The 19,989-nt window shown below is 46.5% G+C and overlaps 1 protein-coding gene across 1 annotated transcript in view; it reads right to left on the bottom strand.

Moving 5' to 3' along the window:
• Positions 1-19,989, bottom strand: part of LOC147612596 (uncharacterized) — a 171,645-nt gene that overhangs the window by 43,206 nt on the left and 108,450 nt on the right. The window contains exon 5 of the mRNA XM_086783536.1: positions 15,965-16,340. Coding sequence (XP_086639662.1) covers positions 15,965-16,340 — 376 coding nt within the window. The remainder of the gene's footprint in view (positions 1-15,964; positions 16,341-19,989) is intronic.

Below are 19,989 nucleotides of genomic sequence, written 5' to 3'. Positions count from 1 at the left end.
CAACTAGCACTTGAGGGGCACTCTGGAGTATGGTATGCAGTAGTTTCCACTATTCTCAGTATATGGGCTCTACATGGACCGCCTACTCCCCCTTCACTACAGTTCGGACTCCCCTTTTCTCCGGCTGTCTCATGAGGATACCAACCAGGTTATCCGGTCAGATCTTCTCACCCTCTACATACATTGCACATGGATCACACCTCTGGAGCTCCCCACGAAGATGCACTTCTACAGAGATCACTTCCTCGCACTCACTGAGGATGGATTCATCCAGCAGCCGGCGGGCTACTTGAGTGTTCACATGTCCCATGCCATGCGGATTGCGATTGGTCAAATATGGGTTTCATCCCATCGCCTCAGAGCAGAGACAGGTAGAGCTGAGCGCATCTTCAGAGCCGGGAAGCTCATACGGGGAGAGGATCTGCCGACTATGCCACACCAGGTTGAGATGGAGGAGCATTACATATGCCGCTGCCCAGTAACTATGAGATCCGCGGGAGATTTCACTATCTATTTCGTGAGGGATTCGGTCCACTCTCTGGGATCATTGACTTCCAAGACCAGCATTGCCTGGGCCTCTTCTTGCTTGAGCTCTGCAGACAGAGGGACACCTTCTTGATAGAGCCTCGGCTCCAGCCACCCCGCCCCCTCCCTCGCCAGCCAACCATCACCAGTTTCTTCCGGACCCAGGAGGTGGAGGACACCGACATAGTGGATCTTGTGGACCCTCCACGAGCAGCTCTGGACCTACCTCGCCTGAGAGGAGTTACCTCGGACTGAGCCTCTACACTCCAGTGTGCCCGATGCCCTCAACTCCCCCGTCGGCCACGATCACCTCATCAGCTCTAGATCCAGGACATGCTCCACCGCCATCGAGCTACCTTTCCATGTGACATAGCTGAGGGAGACCTCTCGGCCATACTCATCAGCCCCATGCTTGATATCTTGGAGAGTGGTATACCATCTACTCGGAGCTGATGTTGCTCCCATGTTTTTATGTTCTTAGTATTCCAAGATGAGTTTCCATGGACAGTTCTGTATCACTCCAGTGAGATAGCTATGTTTATGTTTTCTTCTTGTTTTATTTTCCACTCCATGATGAGATATGCCATGGACATTATGGTATCAATTTGGTCTCATAGGCCCATTGGGTCTTTAGTAGACGCTTAATATATCTTTCTTTCTTTCTTTCTTTCTCTCTCTCTCTCTCTCTATCACTGCACACACAGTAGCCATGAAGGACATTTTTCATCCTCCTTAGCTTTCTCTTGAAACCCTATTCCTAGAGTCTTCAACTGGTATCAGAGCTTGGTTAGGCTGCTCTTCACATTTAGGGTTACGCTTTTGCCACATATTTGCCACCTACATGCTTTACTCCTCGCATTAAACCTGTGCTGTTGGAGCCGCTTGCCACTACACCTGGTCGCCATCAGCTTCTCGCCTAAAGTATCACCACTGACGCTCCATCCTATCCGCCGCCGACCTGCCTTTTGCTGCAAATTCTTGTCCGCCTTCTTTGAACTGCTCGTCGCCAAGCAAATGACACATCGCCGCTTCTCTACTATTCGTCGCCCGTCAATCGACCACCTAATAATTAAGGTTTCCAATCCGTGTCATCAAAAAAAAAGGAGAGAGCGAAGGGGCATTCGCTGCTGAGTGCGCTGCTCGTCAGCCTTTTGTGCCTACTGCTGCTGCTGCTGTCTGCCGTCACTGCTAATGATGATGGTGTCGATGACTTGCAGCACCTGCAGCGCCGTTCAACCTCTGTGACGACACACACCCCTGCTTCCGCCTCTAACTAGTTGCCTTTATGAAGCGCCGCCCATTCACCTCTGATCTGCCACCTGAGTAGCACACTCACTCAGAAATCACCAAAGTTTTCAAGTTGAGGAAATCGTCAGATTCACACTTCAAATTTTAGGGCTTCTTTTCAATTTGGAAAATCAGTAGCCTCTACATCAAAAATTAGGGCTTTTTTTTCAAAATTAATGGTAAAAATTTGGGGTTCTTTCAACTTTTTTATTTATGCATCAAATTAAACTACAACATCAGAGAACTACTTCAGAAATTGAAGCCTGTAAAGATCGGAATTTAGGGGTTTTGTTCAAATTGGCCTCTTGAGCCAAAATCGAAGGGCATGCACCCTTTGCATTTTGGGGCTTGATAGCTCCACGAGAGTAGCCCTAGCCTTCCCAGTATTTCCCCGCATGCGGCTCCTCCGCCGTTGACTTCCTCTACGGGCTCCACATATTGAAGGATTTCCTCCCATATTTGTTTTTTCATGATTATTTATGTGTGAGTGTATTCTCTCTCCGGAATGTCTCCCAAAATCTGAATTAAATAAACCATGTGTGTGTTTTTTCTCTTATATGTTTGTAACACCTTATAAAACGCTCCATTCCTATGTTATTCCTCTTGTGAGTTGGGGGGGGGGGGGGGGGGGGGGGGGGGGTGCTAGTTCTAGAAGCTGAAGGATCTTATGTGTGGTCAAGCTTCATTTGCAAGCCTGACTGTGATGAAGCTTCAGCCCGTTCTTCAGAGAGTTATTCATGATACACAAAATGGTTTCCTCCAAGGAAGGAGTATTTTTTATAACATCTTTTCATTCCGGGAAGCTGTGGAGTGGGGTAAATCTAGCCAATAACCCCTTGCCCTTCTTTTGCTAGACTTTGAAAAAGCTTATGACAGAATGGATTGTGACTTCTTGAAAGGCACAATGGCACGGATGGGCTTCTGTCACATGCACTCTGCACTGTAGTGCATGGTGACAAGATGGCTCATCATCATCAGTGCAACATTGCACATTATTAGTACCCTTTAGGTTGATATTTGTCATACGTTGTGACCCCATTGTAATCCTCAGTACAGGATTGATGGTATTTTCTTGCTATAATAATGCTAGAAAATATGGGAGAAATGCCAGATAAATACTAATAAATACTAATAAATACTAATAAATACTAGATGATATCTGAAGGCTTCTGCAATGGTCTATATGCAATGGATGAATGATATGCAATATGCAAAGTGCTTTCTAATGCAAACCCTAAGGCTTCTACTGACTCTACATGCATGAATGCATCTCTTGAAGTGGGTTAAGGGACTTGGACTGACTGAGTGACTGTTTGTCTAAGGCTGAGGAATGACCTACGTAGCTCGTGCCTGACTTATCATTTATTAATAAGATCCAGTCGTGTTGCTCTAGGGAGCCAACCGACCAGCACATGAGCATATAAATAGCCTTGCTATTGCATCTTTTCATTGACGTATCTTCAAGCGTGTGAGCCTTCAGCACAAGGAGCATAAACGATTGAACATTCAGCCATCAAAGCTCAAGTGTTGCAGTCCACAGCCCTGAAGCATCATCGCTTGACAGGTTCAGCCTTCATTCAGTAAAACACAGCATCTCTTGCAGCCGGCCAGCCTCAGAGCTCCATCAGCCTTGCGTTTTCAGCATACACAGCAGCCGGCCAGCATCTGTGCATCTTCATCCTTGCGTTTTCTGCATCTAACACCATTCAGCCCGCATACAACTCATTGTTTTGCTTCAGCCACTTCGTGAAGGTAAAACTCAGCATTCATACTCATTTTCAGCATTCATACATAGCCTAGAACAGTCCCAATCAGTCCCTTCTCTCAGCCTCATATTTACAGCCTTCCTACATCCATTGGGAAGAGTGCATAGGCTCGAGATTGGTCATCATTGGTGCTTGTTGGAGATAAGTGCACACTAGGTGTACTGTTTCCCTAGTCTACATTTGTCTAGTCTCAGTTGAGTCTTTGTGTCTTGAGTGTGTGCCATGTGGCACCTCTACAATTATCCCATAAGCACTCTTGCTCTATGTCTTGTACTTTGGCCCATATATTCATGGGTCACATCATTGTAATCTATCTAGCTTGTGTCTTGTCTACACTCATCTCAAGGTAACTCTTTGTCCTTCTATCTTGTTCTTATTTTACTTCTAGTCTTCTAGTTTCTAGCTCTTGCTTCCATATTTCAACATGGTATCAGAGCAGGCTGCTCCTGCTCTGTGTTGCCCGCCATAGCTTCAGGCCACCATCTCCCTAGCTGCGCTCAGCTTTTAGGACCAACCGCACCTATTCTACTTCAGTTCTGCCCTGCTGCTGCTGCAGGCCTTTCTTTTTACCTCAGCCTATTCACATTCAGTTCAGGCCGGGCCTGTTCAGTTGCTGTCCGGCCACTTTCTTGCTGCCGCCCTATTCCAGAGGCTTCCGGCCTGTTTTCCAGCAGCTGCTTCGGACTCCCGTACGTGTTCAGGCTCATACAGCTCCTGGCCGACCTGTTTTTGACGTTGCAGCCCGACTTGGACCTTCGTGGGCATTTGCTACAACTGTCTATTTCTACAACAGTCTGCTCACGCCCTGATTACAGCCGCCATCTATTTTTCCCCTTCAGGCCGCCTAACTATTCAGTTCTGCCATCGCTTCCTCTTGAAGAGTCTACAAGGTACTGTGCATTGTCTCCTTTTGTTCATGCTCATATCTGCAAACTGCTGGTTCCTCATACTTCGATGGGCTGTCACATGCTATGGCCTTGACAAGTGGTGAGAGAGCCGGATTCTAAAAACATTTTGGATCTCTTCTTTCATTCATTTTTGCAATCTTGTAAGGGAATAGACACTGCCCTTGCATTTTAGCAAGAGGTAAGACCTTCCCACATGGCCTCTTCTACTCATTCTCTCATGTCTATCGACAAATTCAATGGGTCCAACTTTCATACTTGGCAAATCAAAATCAAGTGCCATCTTATGAAAGAAAGTCTTTGGGACGTTGTTCACCATGCTACGCCCGAAGATTCCGACATTGAGCAAGTTGTCACTTATGTTCCCACTGCCAAGAATGACAAAGCCTATGCTATCATCTTGCTCGGTCTTGGAGATGATTACATTCATCACATCTCCGACATACAATCTGCTTCTCGAGCATGGATCACTTTGGATACCCTTTTTGGACCCCGCTCTAAAAACTCTAAGATTGCACTTATGATCTCATTCTTTGATCTATATATGCAAGAGGGAGCTACTATAGCCTCTCATGTCAATTATCTTCGCAGTCTTATGGTTCAGCTTGCATCAGTGAAGTCCCCCATCTCCGAAGATATTGCTATTGCTGTGCTTCTCAAAAGCTTACCTGACACCTATGCTACTCTTGTCACTACCTTCAAGTATCACAATAATCCTACTCTTGAAGGTATCATCAATGTTCTCCAAGAAGAGGAAAGAACTCAACAACAAAAGGTAACTGACACTGCATTTTTAGCAAAGAAAGGAAGTTCTAAGGTAAGAAAGCCTTGCACCCATTGTGGCAAAACTAATCATATGGAGAAGGACTGCTTCAAGGCTCATCCATGCACCATTTGTGGCCGTGATAATCACCGGGAGAAGGACTGCTACTCTAAACCCTCTACATCAGCCCCTGCATCTACCTCAGCCCATGTTGCTGCAGCATCTCCATCAGCAGATCTTGCTGTTCATTCCTCATATGATGAGGAGTGGGCTTTCTAATTACTTCATCTTTCTTGTCTACCACTTTGACCACCGATGATGTAGGTCAATGGGTTCTATGTCTTACTCATTCTGCTTTAGGACCTCTCTCTTGTCCCTACCCGAGAGGCAGAGATTGCCCTTGAGGAGGGGATGTCTTCAAGGTCCATCTGTTTGTCTACAGTCAGTCTTCTGTCTATCGAGTCTTGTCTGTCTGTCTATTTGTCTATCAATCTGACTGTGTCTTGTTTTAGATCCATCTTGTCCCTATCCTTGTGGACCCATATGAGGATATCACTTTGTAACGCGCAGAAGCTCTGGGTAATCTTCTTTCAGCCCTAAACACTCTTGAAGACCTTCTGATGCAAAAACGCACCATGATGCAAAAACGCAGGTAGAGAGAGAGGAGAGAGAGAGAGTGAGAAGTGCTAGAATTTTCAGTATATACTATGTACAAAAAAGGTACAGATCTTTGCAGCCGTGGGCTGCCTTCATAAAAAGGTTCCTAACCCTAATTTCTGTCCCCTATGGGACCTCTAAGTGACCCACACCCCTAGTGGGTGGAATGAGTAACACATGGAGCACTTGGTGCCTTTTATAGCCCTCTTGGACAAGATAGGAGCTGGCCGACTGCTGGTCGGCCAGTTCTAAAAGCATTAAATGCTTATTAAATCAGCCGACTGGTCCTGACTTTGGCGCCTGCTTGCTGCCCTTATCTGCTGGCTCAGCCGACCACTCCAGTATGCTGCCGACAGCTCTTTGACCATGCTGATGTCAGCCGACAGCATCTCTTTGGTTCTTTCTCCAAGCCTTGCTTCAGTCTGCACTGCAGAGGTGCTCTGAGTTCTGTGCTCCATCATCCTGACTTTATCTGGTTCCTAGTCGTTATCTGGCTGCCTCTTCTGGATCTAGCCCTGAGCATGTCCATGGCATCTGTGATGCACATGACATCCCCCTCTGCTAAACTTGATGACGGGAATCCAACCTGCTCTTGGATGACTGTCATCATCCCAATCCTGTTCCGAAGTCCCTCTGTCATCATCCATCCCTGGCAAACCTTTCTCTCTGAAAATCCGGTCTGTTCTCCAAACCACTCTGTCTCTGATGAAGATCTATGCATCTGGTCTTCCTCTAGTCCACAATCCATTCCTGCCCTGACTCTGAACACCGTCTTGGTCTTCGTTCCTGGAACTCAGTCTGGCACTCTCACATCACCCTTGGAGGATCATCCTCCCTTGGGACCGTTCCCTTAGAACCCATCTGGCTCACGGAACTGCCATCCCCATCTGGCACTGTGGAACACCACCAACAAACCTCCTGGGAGTTCTTCCCGATTTGTGTTCCCGCCTTGGGCTTCGAATCCGTGTACTTTCCTGTACCTTGGACCTGTACACCATCATATGGGACTGAATCAGTGTTTAGCTTTGCTGAGCCTGATGCTCTGATACCAATGTAACGCGCGGAAGCTCTGGGTAATCTTCTTTCAGCCCTAAACACTCTTGAAGACCTTCTGATGCAAAAACGCACCATGATGCAAAAACGCAGGTAGAGAGAGAGTAGAGAGAGAGAGTGAGAAGTGCTGGAATTTTCAGTATATACTATGTACAAAAAAGGTACAGATCTTTGCAGCCGTGGGCTGCCTTCATAAAAAGGTTCCTAACCCTAATTTCTGTCCCCTATGGGACCTCTAAGTGACCCACACCCCTAGTGGGTGGAATGAGTAACACATGGAGCACTTGGTGCCTTTTATAGCCCTCTTGGACAAGATAGGAGCTGGCCGACTGCTGGTCGGCCAGTTCTAAAAGCATTAAATGCTTATTAAATCAGCCGACTGGTCCTGACTTTGGCGCCTGCTTGCTGCCCTTATCTGCTGGCTCAGCCGACCACTCCAGTATGCTGCCGACAGCTCTTTGACCATGCTGATGTCAGCCGACAGCATCCCTTTGGTTCTTTCTCCAAGCCTTGCTTCAGTCTGCACTGCAGAGGTGCTCTGAGTTCTGTGCTCCATCATCCTGACTTTATCTGGTTCCTAGTCGTTATCTGGCTGCCTCTTCTGGATCTAGCCCTGAGCATGTCCATGGCATCTGTGATGCACATGACATACTTGAGGAGGGGTGTCTCAGGATCTTTGTCTGTCATGTCTTCTGTCTTGTCTCTCAGTCTATCGATCTTTATGTCTGTCTTCTAGTCTTGTCTTTCTGTCTTTCTCCTAGTGTCCACTTAAGGAGGGTGTTGGAGATAAGTGCACACTAGGTGTACTATTTCCCTAGTCTACATTTGTCTAGTCTCAGTTGAGTCTTTGTGTCTTGAGTGTGTGCCATGTGGCACCTCTACAATCATCCCATAAGCACTCTTGCTCTATGTCTTGTACTTTGGCCCATATATTCATGGGTCACATCATTGCAATCTATCTAGCTTGTGTCTTGTCTACACTCATCTCAAGGTAACTCTTTGTCCTTCTATCTTGTTCTTATTTTACTTCTAGTCTTCTAGTTTCTAGCTCTTGCTTCCATATTTCAACAATGCTTCTACAGCCGTGTACAGTTCAACCCGACTCTTGGTCCTCCAAGATCTTGCGTTTGGCTTATCGTCAGTCCACAGTCAATCTCTTCAAAGTAATAAAGCAAATACTATTCCGATAACGGGATAGGGGGCCCTTCAGTGGGTAATTCGGCACCCCATACGGTGTACAGTTTCTATCTCTCTCTCTCTCAATCTCTTAAAGTTTGAAGTCATAAAAGTGGATTGCTAAACTCGTGAAACTCGGGATGCAGAAGACGGTGTGAGAGTTTGTGTGACAGGATCCTTAATTACGAATACTTCCGCTGCATGTTACATTGGTATCAGATTCAGCTTGTCCACACACACCGTATCCTAGCGTGAGGGCATCCTTGGATGGTCAGATTGCGTTCCGGCACGACCACCGACTTCAGCATCATGTCTACAAAGGAGAGTATCCATCAGCCGGAAGACGTCTCCTCCGAAGAAGACCTTGCTCTTCCGACTACTGCAGACACCATAGCTCTACTCAAAGCTCAGAACCAACTTCTCATGGAGCATCTCTAACTCTTGGAGGCAACAGCAACACATCCTCCTCCGCCTCCAGCAACCCCCGACTACATCTCCCTCTTCTTTCAAATGGAACAACAAAGAAGAAAAGACAAGGTTCGACGACGGTGAGAAGAAAAAGCAGAAGCTGAAGCAAGAAAGCAATAAGAAAAAGCAAATCGACATGACTATGAGGAAGCCCAACGCAGGATTGAAGAAGACCGGTGTCAGGCTGAATTCGCCACTCGGGAGCACCAACGAGAGCTCGATCGAGAACGTATGTTACTCGAGCACCAAAGGGAAAAGGAGGCCATGCATCTTAGATACCAACACCTCTCTTCAATTTTCCCAGTCTTAGGTGCCACCAGCCACCAGCCCGCGACATTGACTACCGTCATTCGAAGTCAACCGAATTTTAGTAAGTATGAAGGTTCAACCGAATTTTAGTAAGTATGAAGGTAAGTGTGATTCATCAATTTACTACTCATTTTCCATTAGCTAGGATTACAGATCCTCCAGACAGAGTCCACGTAGTGACTCCCCACCTTACGAGTGAGGCAGTCACTTGGTGGCAGCATTGGTCTAGTCTTCATACAGACTAGACCACAGGTGTCACAGCTTTTAGCTGGGATACATTTGTTCATGACCTAAAGACCAAATTTCTCCCGCCCCAGTATCTGACCAGCCTGGCAGATGAGTTTTATGGACTCAAACAGAACGGGTCACCAGTGCTTCAGTTTTCTGGAAAAGTCATAACTTTAGCACAACAGTTCGGGTTATCCAAGCACGCCAAGATGGATCAATTCATTCGTGGATTAGATCCCAACATCCGGTTCACAATTCGCAACTTTGAACCCAGTACATATGACCGGGCTTTGACTCTTGCTCAAAATGAAGAAATGAGGATGAACGGAGGCAAGTCCAAACAAACGCAGTCTAGTACCAAACCCCAACCAGGAAAGGGTAATTCGTATTCTAGAGACACTAAGGCAGACAACACTCCTAGCTATAGTTCAGGGAGTAAGGAACCCAAGCCTAAGAAAACCCCTGAGGAAAAGGCTAAAGCAAGCATCAATGGAGGCTATCTTCATCTAGAGGAGCAAAGACAGTATCAATCAGAAAACCGATGTTTTTTCTATCATACCATTGGGCATGGTAAGAAGGATTGTCCAAAAAGGAAAACGGAGCAAGCCTCCAAAGAGCCTTCTGCCACAGTTGCCGCAGTATCCCCTACTCCTCCGGACCCGCCTGCTACCACCAATGCGGTTCAGATCTTACCTGCTCTGCATCCCATGCCATCCGTGGTGCTTGATGCTACGCAGGAGGGTGAGGCTACAACCACACAGAAAAGCCTGATCCGAGCTTATGGCTCTAACAAGGGCCGCCAGTTCTTAATCCTTTTTGGCTGGGCAATTCGGAGGACGCCATCTCTCCCCAGTAGGCTTTCTTACAAACATGACACCACAGAACCTTTCTTTCTGATCACGATGGCGGGATCATATGGCACTTTAGGATGCATGTTTGGCTTCCCCCCCATGAGATATTTTTCTCCAAAAGAGGCCAGCCAGGAAGGGACTACCCTCCCCCATATTGTCTCCACCTCATTTGAGGGTTTTGAGCTTGTGCATGTAGTCTATAGCTATTTGATTATAACTAATAGAAAAAAAACTTTCTCCAAAATTGGACTCGTAGTGAAAAGAAGACTATGACAAGGATGCCGGATGCACCTGCGAGGTGGTCGGATGTGAGGCAGTTCCATCGAGCGAAAACGCCGGAGCGTTGCGTATTGTGATAGCTCTTTGCAGCATCACACAATCACTTGCCTCGAGTGAATCAAACTTCACTCGAAGTAGCCCTACCCAAGAAAATCAATGTCTGTGATTTTTTGGGCCTCACCAATAAGGGCTGTATAGAGTATATCCTAAATTTGTCCGTGCATTGAGCAGCTCCAAACAATCTTACATACCAAAGAACCCACAAGTGAGGATACTATAGAAGACAAAAGCTAGAGGTCCACTTCTGAAAATGGCAAGGGGCGGCCAATAAGGTGATAGCTCAAGTGGTGAAGGTGTTTGCCTAGGACCAAGAGGTCCTAGGTTCAAAACCCCCCTTGGTGCTTCCTCGGTGGCATCGCCTGCGAATGGATAAATAAGCGCCTAGCAGCCGTCTATGGGCAGTGAAAATTGGTAACTATGGGAGGATCTTGAACCAAAGGCCAGTTGAAAAAATAATAAAAATAAAAATGGCAAGGGTCGGCGGCCTCAGCTGGGGACGACAAAGCAGCTATCATGGAGTCCTCCTACTGGGTTGAAGACTAAAAGGCGTCAACACTAAAGAAAACTGCCCGCAAGTTTACAAAGACCTGTCGAAGGAGAGGCTGAAGAGGAAAAAGCTTGGGTGAAGGCGGAGAGGGCAGCGGGTAAGGCGGCAAAGGGAAGCGAAGGGCAGGTGGGGGTGAGCTGAAAAGTACAGGGCAAGCAGGTGCCTCCAGAGGAGGCAAGCAGGGACAAAGGAAGGCAGGTGAGAGTGTGCAAGCGGCAAGAGGAGTGCAAGAGGCAGGAGGGGGGGTGCATGGTGGTGCCGGGGCTGGAGGCTGGAGACAAGAGGGCGACGGGGGGGTGGCAAGAGGCAGGAGGGGGGGTGTGAGCTAGAGGCAGGAAGGCAAGGGGGAAACATGAAGGCGAGGCGAGATAGACAACGAGCTGCACGGGAGGGGGAAAGATATGCTGCAATTTTTTTTTGTGGATGGTTTACTTTGCTCGGGGCTAGAACCAATATGAGCATCCCACAAAAGCCTTGTGGTTAATTTACCATGCTCAGGGCAAGAACCCGTAGGAGCAGCTCACATAGGCAGTGCTGAAATTTCTTCTTGTGGATGGTTTATCATCCTCCCAGCACAAACCTGTAAGAACAGCCCACCACTTGACGACACCTAGTATGGAGGGTCTTATTGTGCTCCACAAGACTCATTGAGCTGCCCACCATGGATTCGGAAGAGCAACACGCAAGGCTATGAATAAAGAATCAAATCATAGCCTTGTGACCTACTGTACACTCTTGGCTAGCACTCCACCTATAGAGAAACTTTGGACTTTAAAAAGCCCAAACATCTTCAGACAAGTTTGCTTCCTCTGTGGAAAGCTCTGTCTCCTCAATGATATCTGCCTTTTTGTGAGCGAGTTCTTTTCAGCACTCCTATGCATGAACAACCGGGGAGCCATAATATGCTTTGAATTTGGGAAGGTCTTCACAGAGGAATGTATCCAATGTCAGTCTCTAGTCCCTTACAGAGAATGCCCCAAAAATTAGAGTTTTCTGAAATCAAGGTTTTTCTCAAATTAGGATTTCCAAAAATTAGGGCTTTTGGAAATGATGCTATAGGAGGCTCTAGCAACACTTTAACCCTTGCTATATGCTCTCAATTTCAAAAAATGATAGGGGATTTGGGATTAATGCTTTAATTAAGCAAGATTTGCAAAAATTTTGAAAAGCACCAAGTTTTCTCTGATGAATACCTTTTGTCTGCTGGTTGATTTTGTTGATTTGATGCATGCTCTCCTCGCATACTACAACAGTGTCTTCTCCCTCTTTTTCCCCCTTTTTTTGATGCAGATGTGCAGCTGATTGCTGGGCAGCTCCTGGCGGGTAGCTGTTGGAGATGCTGATTGGACTGTGATGTGGCAGCAGTTGTGAGAAGCTGTCGTTGCAGTCGGGCAGCACTATTGGGAGGCACAAGCAGTCGATGTGCTTGAGAAGCGTAGACAGGCGGCCGCAAACAGTATTGAACAGCAGTGGAACTGACTTACTTCAGTGTTGATGGTGAGTAGATGCAGAGGGTGCTGGCCGATGCAGAAAGTGGGCACACTTCTGGGTGGCCCTGGCCGAGGTAGCGGGCAGCACTGATCAGGGTGGGCAGTGCACGCAGACGTGGTAGTTCATGCATATCACGTCTGGGCAGTGCTGATTGTAGGTGGCGCTGATTAAACTGCTACTGTGGCTATGAGCCAGGCGGTTGAGAAACTCACAAAAGTCAGGTCAAAAGGATGGCTAGCAATGCCACACAATCGAGGAGAGGAGCTAGCTATCCAAAGGCAAAAACGCAGAAGGTGGCACCTTAGCGGGACCCTTAAAAACCTGTTCTAATACCATGTGTGTAAATAGCAAATAGTGAAGGAGAGAGGGTTACAGAGAGAGAACAAAGCCCTTAGAGAGAGAGAGAGAGAGAGAGAGTACACAACTCAATGATGTGACTATTGATTGATTTCTTCAATAAAGTACAAGTAGCTTTATAGGTTACAAATGTTCTCCTCCTAACATCACTGCTTATGTCACAGCACACAAATATCTAGATATTATTATAACCCGTCTAAGAGGTGGTTCACACACAAACACTACCACACTCATAAGAGTGCGTTCACACACAGATAAGACCTTGATTTCAAATAGTGACCACCACTGAAGCCAAAGATTCTCCACTAAGGGAGAACGGCAACTGTGAAGACTCTCCCTTAGAGACCGGGCTGAAAACTTCCTCTATCTATACTTGTGGCCTGATGCAATGAAGCACCCTAAATGTGTGCTCAACCCGTGAAATTAAAAAAACTGAGACGCGCACACATGCATCTCCTTCACACTCATCCTCTGGTGCCGAAGAAGCCGCCTCCTCCGACTACTCCAGTTTTGAATAAGTCTCCTCCTCGGATTGCTCCTCCAAGGTCTTGGGACATCCTTTGCGATGTGCTTGGTGGAGTCACAATCGAAGCATTTTCCGGCAACCATCTTCGCACAACGCTCTTCAGGGGTGAGGCGAGTCACCGAGGCTCCCCCAATTACATTGTCCTTACCATCCTTGACCTTGGATTGGCTACCCTTGTCTTTGCCTTTCTGCTGCCCTTGTTGTTGAGTCCCAAACTTGGAACTCTTCCACGTCTTGAGGGTTGTAGCAAGACAAACCACATTTGAAAGATCACGGGGCCAATGTGCACAAACGTCTGCGTGCAAAGACGGTGTCAAACCATCCACAAATTACTCGACATGTTCCGACTGTCGAACGGTCCTTGGGAGCATCAACAAAAGCTTTCGGAAACAAGCAAGATAGTCAGTTATCGATTCACCATGTTTCTACATAAAACGCTCCCATTGTTTCTTCAATTCACGCTCATAATCTACGGGAATAAACTACTTCAAGACTGCCTTACGGAAATCATCCCAACAAGTCACAGAGTAATGCCTAAGGTGGTCTTCCTGCCATGGTTACCATGAAACGCGTTTCAGCTCGAGTGAAACCTTGAAACGCTTAAACGCGTTTCGCATTTCATAAAACCTTGAAACACCATTTCATGTTCTCAATTTCAAGTCTCTCTTTCTCTCGCGCACAGAGACTATTACATACATGCGTACATATGCACATACGTATATACATATATTTATATGTATGTATGGATGTATGAATCCATGTGCGTGTGTGTGTATGTGTGTGTATTTATATGTGTATGTATATATTTATGTGTGTATGTATGTATGTTGGGTGTGTGTGCGCGTGTGTATACCTGTTTCAGTCGAGTGTTTCAATAAGCACTTGTCGAGGGGTGAAACATTTCAGCGGTTCCTCCCCGTTTCAAGGTGAAACGTTTCGCAGTGATGGTGCTTCCCACCAAAAGAGAGCGGCACCCGTTAAAGCCGTACGCGTCAAATGGAGCTGAAAAAAACGCACCACTACCAACATCACAGCCATCTCACAGGTCCAATTGGTGACAACTTCTCCACGTTGAGATTGGGGACCTTCAGAAGCTTCAATAATTGAGCTCATTCCTCTCGAGGCATGGAAGAAGAACTCGGCAAACCGGTAGTCCCCCAACGTCGAGCCGATGAAGGCGAGCAAGAACTATCCGGAGAATCCCATGGAGAGGGACTCTGTGAAGGAGACCGTTGGTGACGCCAATGGCATCTCTCTTGTTGATTACGTGCAGGTGTAGAATGATGACTACCAGACTGGGAGCGAAGCTCATCCAGTAGATCCTCGCCTACATCCAAAGGAGTGAAAAATCCTCCTCCATAAAGTTTTGCCACTCGTCCAACCCTTGTTCCATAGCACGGGCCCTTGTAGATTCCAAATCCAGAATACTAGGTGCTCGAGGTGTAGTCTCTATCCTATCGAGACAAGCAGATATAGCCTCCATTTTAGCCGCCTCCGTGTCCATGGATGCCTTCATGCGGAGAGGCAAATCAGTGAGTTGTGATTTCATGAGTGATCAAGGACCGGGTGAGGGATTTCAACCCTACATGATGAGGTAAGGGTTTGGTGGGGCAAGGAAGCCCAGTATACCCCAATTCACCTAGGTGCAATGAAGAGAACCCAGGAGCCAGAAAAGAGAGAAAATTTGCAAGTTCCCTAGGCTCTAATACCAACTGTAGAGCACTTGCACCTATATGCTAGGGTTTTCCAGAGATAGAAAGAAGAGTGTGGCAGAATCACACATACAGCACACACAAGTCCTAAACTACTACTCTGTATTATGTACAAGAAAGAAGTAATACAATTGAAATTCAAGTACAAGATGTGGCTGCGAATGAAGACGTCAAATCACAACCCTATGACCTCTCGGCTAGCACTCCACCTACAAAGAAACACTTTGTGAAGTCCAAAACTAAGGACAGTAGATGAATATGACAATTTGGCTACCACGTACATATATGCACCAATGCTCCTAGTCGGCCAGTAGTATTCTTGTTGACCACCTGTACCCAACTGCCATGTCATCAATGCCACATCATCGGTGACACATCACCACCGCCACATCATCATTACCACGTGACAGTGCCATGTGTCACCAAGGCCGTCCGACCCTACCCAGGCTGCTGTCAGCTGCTATCTGATGTCTAGTTCTGCCCTGCATACTCATAGGTGTGTCACAATTAGTTTGTAATCTGGTTTGCACACAGTAATTCGGTATTGTTCTTGATCTCTCTTACATTCAGTTCTTTGTCTTGGACGATTCTACAGTTCATGTGAATGCACAAGTCGTATTCTCTTACAATCCAGAGCAGTCAGTCCCATAGTTGGGTTGGTAAGATCCATAAATGCTTTCCTTGTGTTCTCTTTGTATGTGTGAATGTGTTTGGTACTCTAAATGCATATTGGTCCCAGCCTACATGAGGATTTTACAATCTCTATCCCCATCTTCATTGATGCCTTCAGGCATTTCCAAATGATAAACGTCAAGTTCCTTCCTCCACTCGAGTTGATGGAGGACATTGAATAGCAAGTGATCAGCGGCATCCATGCAAGCAAGCATATACAGCTCAGCTCTATCAGTTAGAATGTATATTTAGTCACTGCAGGCAGGCAGTTATTAAAACAGCGGCTGAGTAATCAAAAAACAATAAAACTCTTAATACGGGAAAAACCTTACAAAGCCTTGAAATGGAAGTGAACTGGACACGTTTTCATATTGCCCAGCAACAACTCGCACTTTTGCACCTCCCTTGCTATCGCCACTCTCAAGAAACAGTGTTTCAGCAGATAATGCTTCCCTTACATATGAATCCATAGATAAAGCTTCCGTGGAGCGATTATTTGCATAGCCAGCAACACCCTCTTTGTTGCATGTCTGAAAGAAGACTTGAATACCATGTCTCGTAGTATCAGTTTCTCTTTCATTTGTACTACTACCCTCCAGCTTTTCCTCCAAAAAATATGTCAAAGCTTCTGCTTCGTAAGGCCCATCGTTCGTGAAGCGGGTGCACAAAAAACTCATCCACAGCAAAAACATTCCCAAGTCCTGCAAGCTGCAATGGGGTTTCTTCAGACTGAGACTTAACAAAAGCTGGCAAAAAAAACTGCTTCCACAGTCATCTTTGTTACTTCGCTGTATAAGCTCCTTTTCAAAACTACATAAGAATACCACGACAAATTTTTTTAAAGATATACTGATATGCACACATGATATCTTAGAGATAGTCCAATCACCTCTATTTTCCTAAAATAACACAAAAAAACTGACACACCCTGATGTGTTGATAATTTTCCATAGCTTCCTGCATGTTTTTTGTCATTTGGGACTCAAAGATTGGTTACTTGAGCCTAGCCTGTGTCTGCTTGACTAGCACGGCTTCAAACCCAAGCAAGATGGCCACCATAACTACTTGAAAGTAAGAAACATGGGAGCTACGTAGGATCATAAAACAAGATTAAATCCATTCATGAAGAGCACAAATTTAATTATCTTGGAGCAAGCGTTTGGATACAAATAATCAAACTAGTATTGCATTCGATCTCACAAATGTGAGCGTAAGTATATCATTTTATAGCTCAAAGAGAAGAGCATCCAGATGCACAATTTCCTCCTCGCTTCTCTGAATCATCCCTTAGAATCCCTCAATGAACCCATGTGGCTCATGACATCACCTTGCTTTCATCATTTGCTTCCATCAGAAATCTCTCACCTTTTTCACCGTCACACATTTACCTTTTATGATCAGCCTTAGATAATGCAACCTCACAAAATGAATTAACAAAATAGAGGAGACTCTTACCTCCCTTCGCATATAAAATGTAGATGCATACCAATAAGTCTAAACATTGAACAATTGGAAAAACCCTCTGTACAAGATACTAACCACAAAGTAATGGTGTGCAATCACTTCCTTGAAAGAGACCGTATCATCTTCTATGTAGAAGTGAAGGAAGTTACTAAACTTAAACCTAAGCAGCACATAAGAAAGTTACTAAACTCAAAGGTGAAGCTGATCAAAGCAGCACATAAAGAAGCTAAATTTGAGAAAAAAGCACAAGAATTGCAAGCTCTATAGAGCGTGACATTCTTGATACCAAGCACAAAACTTTAGTGAACAAAAAAAGGGTGGAGAAGCCACTTCAACTTTCTCAGGAGGAATATGAACCATGAGAGGACCAACACACCCCCCCAAGGCCCCCTCTCCTCTTCCTTCTCAGTCTGTAATCTGGATTTTCCAAATGCTTTTTCACTGTACTAATAGTAGAATCTCTCCTTTTTTGTGTTGTTGTTGTTGTTTTTTGTGTGTGTGTGTGTGTGTGTGTGTGTGTGTGTTGTTTGTATGTCGGAGTCGTATGTGTGTGTCCACCAATGTGTTAGTGTATAGGTGTGAACAACCCTTATATGTGTAAGTGTGTTTGTGCATGCAAACACTCACTTATGTAGGAAGTGACTAAGTACATGTGAACCACGTCTTGTAGCCACCTAAGTGTTTGTGTGTAAGCGGTGATGTCATCATTTAGCCATGTGTCATTGCCCCATGGTTTGTGTGTTGAGAAAGATGCGGCATTTTGCATATAAAAGCATTGTCGCTTGTGAGCTTCATATTTGTTTTCTTATCACTCTACCCTTCTCTCATTACTACACACAACATCATGTGTCAGTTCGAGCCTCCATAGCTTAGACTTTCTATTGGCTAACCCTAAAGATACCCACAAATGGTCTCACAGCAGAGTGCTCTTCCTACTATCCCTGTGAAACCATCACCCGCCTGCACCCCACCCCACCTCCCAAATATCCGCCGCCAGCTTTTTCAGGTGGCGCTAGTGCTAGGTGCACCACATAAGCCCAGCCACCGGGCGGCGCTACTGTCACGTGCATCCCGCACTTGGATGCCACGTAGACATTTATGTGCAGAAGGTGCAGGACCTGGGATGGTGAACTGGTCCCATGTGAGCCCAGTTCGGGACGAGTCAGCCAGGGATCCATCTCAGATGTCCGAGGTCAAGTGTGCATTGTCCTACACATGAGTCCAAAGTCAGGTGTGCACTGTCCTGCACATGAAACAATGCCAATCCGCGCTGTGAGTCTCCCTCTAGAATGATGTCAGTGATTCTGTGTATTTGGTATGGTACCAGATCACTGAGTAGTTAGTGTTTAGAACAAGGGGCCAGCCCATAGGGCTACCCCAGATCTTAGTGTGGGCATGGGAATGGTGTGGCATCACCCCCATGAGGGCCAGGAAGGCCCAGGCTGAACCCACCAGCCATGGAGGGGCTGTAGGACAGCCCTAGGGCAAAGATAAGGCAATTTCCAGGAGTTTACAGCCTTTATATGGCTGTAGGGCATATATGGGGCAGCCCATACAGGCTGCCCAGCCCTTGGATTGTGGGCAAAGAAGCAGGCGCATGATGCCCAGCCATCTAGGGAGTAATGCGCAGCATTTTAGGTGATTTTTCCAACATTTATTGCTGAATTTACACAAGTCGTGGGACATTGGTGCTGGCCGCCTGTTTATCTACTGGCCGACTGCTGTTGGGAAGTAATATAAATAGTGGAGGCCACAATCCCATTCATTTATCTCATTCTCCACCAAGAGCTCAAGCATAAGAGGCTAGACAAAGCCAAGAGGGTGCTAAGCAAAGGGGTGAAGGATTCAGGTCAAGGGCAGGGTATTCCCAGCCAAGAAAAGGTCCAAGATTGCTGTATTTTCTTTTAGATTCACATCATTCTAATAAAGCAAATACACCATCCGTGGTGGGAGCCCTACAGAGAGTTTGTCCGCGACCTTAAGCAGCGGTTTCTACCGCCCCACTACCTTGAGCGACTCGAAGACGAGTTCAGGGGAGCGCGTCAGAACGCGCAACCAGTCCTTCAGTTTGCCAATAAAATTTTGACTTTTTGTCTGCAATTAGGCTTATCTGATACGGACAAGAAAGGGCAGTTTTTGTATGGCCTGGACACGCAAATCCAATGGGGTGCGTATGTTTAGGCCAGCCACCTTTGAAGACGCACTCTCGCTTGCGCAGAGTGCAGAAATAAAACATAAAAGTGGCAAGCCCAAGACTTCCCAGCCGGCTTCTCCCAGGGCTAACGCCTCGGGGGGCAAAAGCCAGAACCAAATGGGGTCTTCCCCACCAGGACAGAGCCTGGGAGCCTCTGGCTCCAAGAACTCGAACAATGCGTCAAAGCTTACTCCAGACCAGAAAGTAGAGGCAGGCAAGACAGGTGGCAAGTTGAGTGCTGAGGAGCTTTCTCAGTACAAGAAGGAGGGTAGACATTTCTTTTGTCGTACAAAAGGACATACTTCTCGGGATTGTCCGAAGAAGCCTCCAAAGGCCGCCGCTGCCTCCACAACTTCCGTGGTGAGCTCAGCTCCCACACAGACCCCAGCGGCTACCCCTAGTTCTTCAAACCCCGGTGCTTCAGTTGGAGCAATTATTAGCCGGGAGCTCGAAGATAAGCAGAAGGGCGCCCATGACCAGGAGTATGAGCGCAATGAATTGCTCAAGTCCTTTGGCTACATAGGTGGCCAGAGAGTCGTTGTCTTGTTTGACAGCGACAGCACGGAGGATGTGGTCACGGAACAGGCCGCTAGGCATGCCCGTTTCGAGCTGACTTCGGTGGACAAACAGATTGAGGGTTTTAGCACAGGCATGACAACGAGCGTCAAGTATGAAGCTCTAGGTGCTAAGTTAGTGATT

The sequence above is a fragment of the Cibotium barometz genome, chromosome 45, assembly GCF_041138505.1.
Source record: "Cibotium barometz isolate CiBa-2024 chromosome 45, ASM4113850v1, whole genome shotgun sequence".
NCBI classification, from domain to species: Eukaryota; Viridiplantae; Streptophyta; class Polypodiopsida; order Cyatheales; family Cibotiaceae; genus Cibotium; species Cibotium barometz.
The sequence above is the reverse complement of the archived record's forward strand: the minus strand, read 5'-3'. Positions and strand labels throughout refer to the sequence as shown.